This window comes from Vollenhovia emeryi, unplaced genomic scaffold (assembly GCF_000949405.1).
Source record: "Vollenhovia emeryi isolate VEMERY1.0 unplaced genomic scaffold, V.emery_V1.0 DF939129.1, whole genome shotgun sequence".
NCBI lineage: Eukaryota > Metazoa > Arthropoda > Insecta > Hymenoptera > Formicidae > Vollenhovia > Vollenhovia emeryi.
Genome location: NW_011967237.1, coordinates 746,138 through 755,320, shown reverse-complemented (window position 1 = coordinate 755,320; position 9,183 = coordinate 746,138). Strand labels below are relative to the sequence as shown.

Genomic DNA, 9,183 nt, shown 5'->3' with positions numbered 1-9,183 from the left:
TTTTATGCATAATTACCTTTATTGTTAGATTGTGTAATCGTTGCGAAAAAAGATTTGTGATTGAATTTGGGTGTTGAAGACCTGCTATCCCATAATAGAGGACTTTCCTCTATGTATAAAAGTAACAATAGATTTCCAAAAACGCATACTGTACCGAATCTAATGCTATAGAAAGATTTTTATTGTTTGAAAGTTGTTTACTGCACAGAAGCAACCAACGCTTTACCAAACAATTTTTAAAGAATATAAATTTCCCAGGTATCAGATTCAGTATAGTTTAATGATTAGGCTGCCCAATAATTTTGTCGATGACTGATAGCGTCTTGGCGTTCAGTTAAAACAGAACGGTCGTTTCGTTCCAACAATGACTCGAGAGTGGCAGAAAGCAGCGCTTGCACGAAGATGATAATTTTTCAGAAGAATCCGCACGCTGAAACGGAGCTTCGGCTCCAATCTCGATTATTCGCGCGCGCGATGAGATTGCAGAACATCACGGAGGAAGGTCGATCCCCCGCTCGTCCGCGCAGAAAGTTGTACCGGCTGTGTAGTTATGTGCATCGGCTTCCGAGGTTACAGACGGTTAGTAAGAAATACTCCACGGACGATTGTATCGAATCGGACTGCAGCTTGGCGGAGAACACTGGGCGAGTCTTTCTCGCTCGCGGCCCGCACGTACACGCATCGCTCTGTTTATACACTATGGCATAAATGCCCGGAGCAGTCGTGCGATATTACTACCTTGCCTCGTAATGAACCGTTAGCGTAACTCTTAATACCGAAGTATTTCAGAAGCTATTCGGAGCGTAGATGCCGAATAATTGATAGCGACGAACGTAGCGGCCGCTCTGAAGTTTTTATACCAAATTTTTAGGGGAAATCGTGAAAGACATATCGATCCTCGTAAGTTAGAATCGTAAAATTTCATTTATTATTTTTTTTTAAATAAATGAAATACAATTCCAAGCTTACATAGACTTAATAATTTTGTCGTTGGAGAAATTGAGTCGCCAGTAGTAAGTTAAAACCTTTGTAATCAATAATTGAGTCGACCAATTCTGGCAATAGAGTTCCTCTCTAGACTTGTACAAGATCAGACCGTGGTGGTTGACGTGCGGAGTGATTTTAGTTCTAATTTCTCTTATAATTTTATCATGCGCCACGACACACTTTCTATTTGTTGCTGTAACAATTGATAGACTTAATATAACATCTACTTGAAAAGGATCAGTATTACTGATCGAAACGTCGTGAATTACTAAATATACGAATTTTGCCGGAATTGGTCGACTCAATTATTGATTACAAAGGTTTAATAATTTTGATAAATTACGATTGTAGAATATTTTCAGTTCCTCGCACAAACGCAGGTTTTATCGTATCGAAATGATAAAAACTGCAATTTGACCTTGAGATTATAAATACGCGAATTTATCAGCCTTCAGTTCGTCTCCTAGGCGGAGCTTTACAAAGTAAATCGCATTCCGCAGAATAGCCTTGCCATCATAGCGTCTGAGGGCAAATCGAGCATGCGAATCGAGCGTAAACGTTATTGGATGCGGCGAACTCGTAGGGAACGAAGTTCTAATGGGGAATACGGATCCCCTATCGCGTGTCGGACCCGATGGTGATTAACCCTTCGTGGTATTGTGCGAAACAAAAGGCGAACAACGGGAGAAAACACAAAAAGCACGCGATAATGAAAGCACTTCATAGCGCTGCGAGACGTGCATGCGCTATGCGCGTTGTCAAGCGCGAAAGATTGATTTAAAAAAGTCAGCAATTTTAAGGATCTCTCTGAATAACGGAACTAATTGTCCGTGAGGGCGGGAGGTGTTTTACGGGATTTCATTGTTCGACGATCACGTCGCCGATAAAAACACGAATCAAACGTTATGACTCATCCGTCACTCAATTCACATGTTTCACGCGTGTGTACGTGCCGGGATACAGTGAGTCTGCACGATTTTCTACCACTCTTTATGGACGACACTTTTAAAAGCATCAATATATAATGTTTCAAGCGTCTAATTTTAACGTTATTTAGAAATATAAAAGAGAGAGAGAGAAAGAGAGAAAGTCAAAGAACTAATAAATAATGAATATAATGACCTAATGCGTGCGTTTCTGAATTAATAATAAATCGCTTTAGGCTCAATTTTTCTTTCGAGTTACAGAAAGAAATGTCAGACTTGATTGGTATACAACTGATACGGATAAGATTCGACTACTTATTTTAATTCATTAATTTTTTTTCAAATAAACTGTAATTTTACAATTGATACGCAGCGTGAGATTGTTGGCCCTCTCTAGACATGCAATTGAAAACGTTAGGAAGGACCTCGTTGTCAGAGATTAAGGCCCCGGCATTGTCACGGAAGAAACCGTTTCTGAAAACAACCGGAAACGTCGAATCAAGCGTGCCCCTCGAGCGCGGGTGGCATGAGTTAGGTTTTTTACTGATTTCATGCCCGGGCCTGCGTGCGCTACGGTGCAAGAAACCGTGAATGGAACATGTTTACAGTTAAGATATGTCAGCGGCGTGATATCCGCCCGCCACATATGACCGGCAAAAAATATATCATGAGGCTGAAATGCCGTATTATAGAAAGGCCGTAAAGAAAAAGGTCGCGGTCGTGAGCGCCTCTTAAAATACGAGGCGCGAGACATTCCTTTTCTTTCTGATTAGTAAACCCTTTCTTGTACCACGATATAATCTTTCTCCCCATTTTTTCTGAGAATTTCTTTTACAATTTTTTTAAAAAAGGGAATTCTTTTTTAGAAAGTACTTGTATATACAAGTAAGCATATACAAGTAAGCATATATATGCTTACACATATTTTATACACGATATATTAATGGGAATATATTAGCCGTCAATTATCTTTAACGAGAAGAACCTTAAAATAGGCCTTTTTTCAGTTTTATATTTCAATTAGCATTTTAACACACGTTTTTATATTCACAAAGTGGCTGAATACAAAATTGTACGAAAGGGTTGACTACAAGTTGTAATATTCGTAATTCCGTCCCATATTTTTGCATAATTGTTATATAAAAAAAATTACACATCTGAAAGAAGTATAACGGTACGCCAGGAGATGAAATTATCCCGAAAGAAATTTATCGCCGTGTTATCGTTACGTGCGATGTATCAGGATAAGTGATGGAAATTAGATAAACACGCGACTCTGCATGTAACAGTTTGACTACAATCTCTTAGGCGACAAGGCGATCGTTAAGGCCTCGTATCCTTCGTGTTACAGCGGAATCGGATATCTGTACTTTCGCGGCGAGGACGGAGCATTTTCACATCACGAATAAACCATCGACGAGACTGTTCACGGCAGACACGAGGCCGAAGGCCCTGCGGGAGTTGTACGAGCTCGCTGCTATAGTCGCCGTACGAAGTTTAGATTCCTTGAGGAGGGATGGCAGCTCGATGGATATGTTCCTTTGCACGCCGGTCCTCGGCAAGAGGAGACGGGACCACAGCCTCGACATCGAGTCTAGAGTCGTAAGTACATTCCTCTCTCTTTCTCTACGAAAATGTCAGGACATGTTCTCCATTGATTTTTTTCTCCGCGGTCCAAGTCAACTTCAGGTCGATCAATGTCAAATACTTTTAATTCCACTATTATCAGTTTCGAGATGTCGAATCTAAGCATGTCTCGACAAATCTGTGGGTTTTTCAATTGCCTCGGACGAATATTTTACAAAATTTCTCTGTCGTGTCTTGAGCAACTTTTAATCCAACATTGTCTTGAGGACAAGAATTCACGTTTCACGTCTACAACTTTGCCGCGCGATTATCTAATCACTTCTTACCAGTGGCGCATAATGAGATGAGAAAGTTGCACAAGCAGCGCATTCATACATATATTTCCTCAATGAGTTATGTAAGTCTGTTCATCGCCGTGGTTACACTGTTCTCATTGACTTGGCGAGAAACTGAGTATTGAGCGCAGACGTTTGGTTGGCATCGGGTGACCGCGCGAACATAGAGATTATAGTGCACATAACTCAATATAATTCTCAACGCGCGGCATTAACTTAGAAATGCAAAGCAGAGCCAAGTCTGACCTCCTTGCCTACTTGATTCAACGTAATTAACTTTCACCGTATAATTGGAGAGTTCATAGGATCGAATCTTGTTTCTTCGAAACAGTACCGGCAATTTCGCCGAGCGCCGTTTCCTCTCCACCTGACAACGCGAATGTGTCACGATTAACTTGCATTTTTTTCTCCGCACTTGAATCGGCATTAAACCGGTTCACATCAAACGGAGATTGTCACTCGCGACACACAATTATAACATGACAGTAATACTGTACTTGACAAGCAGGGGAATGTAAATTCCACAGATGATCTTCCGTTAAAGATCCAGGATGACTTTCAAGATAAATTGATCCAACGTGGACACATACGTACATACATGCACAAATTCGGCCTGCCTTGGCTTTATGTAAAACAATATTGAATTCTGTTACTTGTCTTGTTAAAATAAGTTGTGCTAAAAAATACAAATTAATTTAACGCATAAGTTTAGTGTATTAATTAACTCTGTACACTTCAGCTAGTCATACGGAAGCTCCCGCGATACGTAAAATTGATCGAAAAGTAATTGGCATGAGTAAACATTTTCTTTAAATCGCTACTCGGACTTGCTTCCTTCTCGAGTATGCGAAATTAAAACTTGCCCACAGTGGTCCGACCGTTTTCACGGATTAGTCGCGAACAACCGGCTGGCGGCGCATCGCGTGGAAAAGTTGGCAGACGGTTGGAACCCAATCCGTTCCGTATCCCGTGCGTGAAACCCGTCCGGTCGGCGAGGTGACACGCCGACAATAGTTAACACCCACGCAGGTGCTGTAGCGCGTAAAACACATCATTCGCTCTTCTTCCTTCGCCGCGGCGTCGAGTTTCCCGCGGGGTGAACGGGAGGCGACCCTCTCGTTGCGGGGCAACTCCTGGATCCCGCGGAAGGTACAGAAACGAGTCATTTGTTACGTGCTCTGGGACCGGGTCGCATAGTAACACCAAGCAAACACGTGCATACAAAATAGCACAACTCTTTCACACGGCACGAGAAACACGCTGCTTCCTCAAGTACTCGTAATGTCTACTCGACTACCCAAGAAGCAACTTCTCAGTATCTCAATTTTGTGACAGCAGATAAGAGTTTGTCATAAAATCAAAGGATACGTATGAAATGTTCTACTGTAATAGTGACACTCTTCCACGATGCTAGTTTTATCGAACGCACTTTATAACTATACTTTTTAGACATATTGAATCTATGTACAAAATTTAGTAACTCGATTAATGTATTATCCATGTTCAAAGAGACAATTAATATCAAATAATGGCACGCAAAGCGTGCAAAAAGAGATATTTTATAAATGGGGGCGGCGGTTTTATCGCGCTCACGATTATTCTGTTGCAGCCGGCTGTTATCGAGGATCTTCGAAGGTGGACATCCACCGAAGCGCTCGGCGACGTCACCGTACCGCCGGACTGCGCGTCCAGGATCTTGGGCGACACGACCGGCGACGATGCCGTCGATCACAAGCTACCCAGCCCCGAGGAACAGGTTCAGGCTATCGCGCTCAAGTAAGCGGTTTATCTCAATACGTCGCTTGATTGCTGATAGAACGGGAATTGCAGAAACCGCCGCGCGAAATAGAGAGAGACAGGAAAATCTTTTCGTCATTGAAGATACGATTGATGATCGATAATCTTGATGAATGATCAAAAACTTATTTTTGGTTCAATTTTCGATACATTTCTTCGCCGTCAATTAGACTTTAGAGTCTTATTTATGTAAGAATATAAGTATAATAATAGTAGATTCTTTACTTGGGGAAAAATTAATCAAATTTAGTATAACGCATTTTATACTATATGTTAAAAAACGATCATGTTTTAATATCTGATTAATATTTGTTATTGATTTAATGTAAAAAAAAATGGATGCCAAAGATTTGCCAAAGATAAGAAAAAAAGATTGAAAATCAATAATTCGTTGAACAATTTGAGAAGTTATAGTTAAAATAATGCAATTCTACATAAACCAATACATATAAGTGTGTATAAGTCAAAAGTCTGTCGCACGGCTTCCTGTTACGTGACTTGATATGCTCTTCCTCCGGTCCATTCAGTTTTGTATCAATGGCAGACCGACAAGCTCCCTATTGTGATCTCGAAATGTATGCTTTCATCGTAGATTCCCGGCGGAAATCGTAGCGGTGGATGTAAGCGGACGAGGTTTCGAAAGAATGTCGATGAGGAGGAGATCCTTGCTGTCAGGGCCAGAGACTCAGGAAACGACGGTGAAGAGGAGATCGCGGCCACGCAGGCCGAGAGGGAAGAGACGAAATACGATCGCCGGTACTGATCAGAAGGAGATTCGACAAGCTATCGGAGGGTAAGAGTTGTCCCTTATAATTAACACTTTAATTTCAACCTGGAGGAATTTTTTGAAAACTTCCACCCTACTTTACTCGCCATTCTTTTAGTTACTACAATTTCTCGGGGTGTAAGCAAACGGGTTTTTATTGTTTCCTATATTTTGCATGTCAAGTCAATGTAATTAAAATTCCGAGTCGAAATTTTGGCCCTATGTTGAACCTTTAAGTAGGACCTAAGACAGTAAAAGAGGTCTAACTGCAAGTACAAAATTGACTCCTACTTTAAAACTGATGGTGTCGGAAATTTCTACTTTCGCCAATTTAGCATTGAAGTAGGTTCTTTTGAGTAGGAGCTGAAGTAAATTTTTAGAATTAAAGATTCAAGGGAGGAGTAAAAAATATAATGTCATCAAAGTAGGTTATTGCTGGTCTATGTAGGTGTGTACAGATCAGCTAAGCAGGTGTAAATTATCCTTAGAAGAATCAAAGTAGTACCAAAATTTCGACTCGGGATTCTACTTCATAAAGTGTTGCACGTGCTATTTCATCGTCGGAATCAATAAAACTGATTTTGCCAATCCTTTATTGTGTCACGTTTTGCGAGAGTAACTGTTTCAAGATTGCTCGATTTACAATCCGTATAATGCAGATAATTTTTCATCGTCGTGTAAAAAGGATTACTAAGAAATGCTATCATTGATGGGATTAATGGGCCATTCGCTGAATGCTCAACCCCCTCAACTTTTACGACATGATTAATATACTCGTATAACCAAGGAGTATGCATTTTGCTCGAATACATCTTATCGCAGCGGTTCTGTTACTATAAGGACGCGGTTTCAGAGATCTGTACCTCGAAAATAGTCGGCGATTTGTCACGCTCGATAAAGTGCGCTCATATTTCCGCAGTCGTCCAAGCACGAAGAATCTTCCTTACTCTACCTTTGTATTCCCATTGCCATAATAACAGTTTCAGATCATCTCTGTATCATTGTCGTACGATATCGCAGGCGGAACCACCCACGGGCCTCTAACGATCTAACTTACGTACCAATTGAAATACACGCGAATAATAAATCTGTAACAAAATCGTCATCGTGTGTCACGGCTCATACTCGCGCGTGTCGCGCTTCCCTAAGCGTGCGATGCAAATCGCACTCGCTACATTATTTCGCGTCATATTCACGTCGTTGAGATTATTTATCGCTGTAGGGAGACGACTGGCGACGAGCCCGAGGAGACGATGCCAAGTGCCACGCCGAGAGCGCATCGCTCGGCGAGCACGGACGTCCTGGGCTCGGCGAAAAAGGACTCGCCCACGGAAAAGAAATCGCACTTCAACACGCTGAAGGCATGGGGTATGTCCAGACTGAAACTGATCAGTCCGAAGTCGAACCAGCAGCCACCGCAGCAGCAGCAGGAATCGACGGTAATCAACGCAGAGAGAGCCGAGCAGACGCAAGGTCAACCGAGATCGCCGGAGGAGATCAATATTTACGAGACGGTGACTACGAGACGCAGAAGGGACAAGTCGCATGAGAGGAAGCCGAGCTCGTCCAGCTCGAGCGGCAAGAGCACGGCCAGCATACCAGTGTCGGTGCCGAGCACGGATAACAAACAGTCGAGCGTGAAATTACGCGAAAGCGCCGCCCAGAGGCGAGAACGGCGGAAGGGCAGCAACCGCGACGACGCACCGCACTCGAGCTCCGGAAACTGGAGCGCTTCATCCGAGAGCGGAAGAGCCAGCATCGGCAGCGAGACTACCACCACCACGCATCAGCCCAGGTAAAAAGAAATGGAACATGGAACGTCTTTAATTAATGGCGCCAACTAAGAATTACGGCAAATCTTTAAAGTGGATTCTAGATATTTCAGCGTAGCAGAACGGTTTATAATCCGTTATAGAAATTAGTCACAGAAGTTATTTAAACTTGACAGGAAATTCAATTAAAAGTTGAATCATTTCAGCAATTATTTGCGAAGAGATTATTTTAGACGAGAGGAAAAGTATATTGTTTATGCTCGAATATATTATTTCAGATCCACGACGACAGCTTCGATCGGCACGTCCTCCACTTCCTTAAGTCACATGCGGCGATTGAAGGGAAGGGACACCTCGGCCTCGTCCTCGGTAACCTCCGAAGGTACCCTAACACCAGATATCATACAGGACATCACGGTGGTGCCCTTCTCCGACGATGGCGAAACGTCGTCGGTGTACTCTTGCGACACGGAAGGATATTATACTTCATTTCACATGGACTCGGGCCTGAAAACTCTTAGGGAGGAGGAACCCATGCCACAGAGTCCTTTGACCAAGACTAACGACATTGGCTCGGACCCCACCTCGCCGATTGTCGAGAACGAGTATGAATTATTTGGCAGAGGATCAACTTCCACAACGACCAGCTCGGCTGGAACGGTTTGCACCGCACTTATGGCACCACCGCCCCCCGAGCGCAAGTCCAGCCTCACAGTTGTTGCTATGGTAAGCTCAAGAGTCAAGATTTTGACTGCGATAAGAAACAGCGAACTAATAATTGAGTATTTATTTGTCAAGAAATCGAGAATTTGAATTTTGTATAAAAACGGAATAAAATTAAACATACAAGATTGGCTTATCATTTAATATTGGATTTTCAATTAAAAGTATTTGTATGACTCTGATATTAATTGTTATTAACGCCATCGTCTCATGCAACAATAAATAAATATTGAATTGCAATTAACTTTTATTTTGCTTTCTTTCACTTTAAATCAGCAAATTAGTTGAAT

The 9,183-nt window shown here is 42.2% G+C and overlaps 1 protein-coding gene across 2 annotated transcripts in view; it reads left to right on the top strand.

Annotated features, from left to right (window-relative positions):
- Positions 1-9,183, top strand: part of LOC105568395 — an 89,449-nt gene that overhangs the window by 64,001 nt on the left and 16,265 nt on the right. For both annotated transcript variants that reach the window (XM_012024043.1, XM_012024042.1), the window contains exons 2-6: positions 3,265-3,515; positions 5,445-5,611; positions 6,225-6,425; positions 7,621-8,193; positions 8,449-8,896. In XM_012024043.1, coding sequence (XP_011879433.1) covers positions 3,265-3,515; positions 5,445-5,611; positions 6,225-6,425; positions 7,621-8,193; positions 8,449-8,896 — 1,640 coding nt within the window. The remainder of the gene's footprint in view (positions 1-3,264; positions 3,516-5,444; positions 5,612-6,224; positions 6,426-7,620; positions 8,194-8,448; positions 8,897-9,183) is intronic.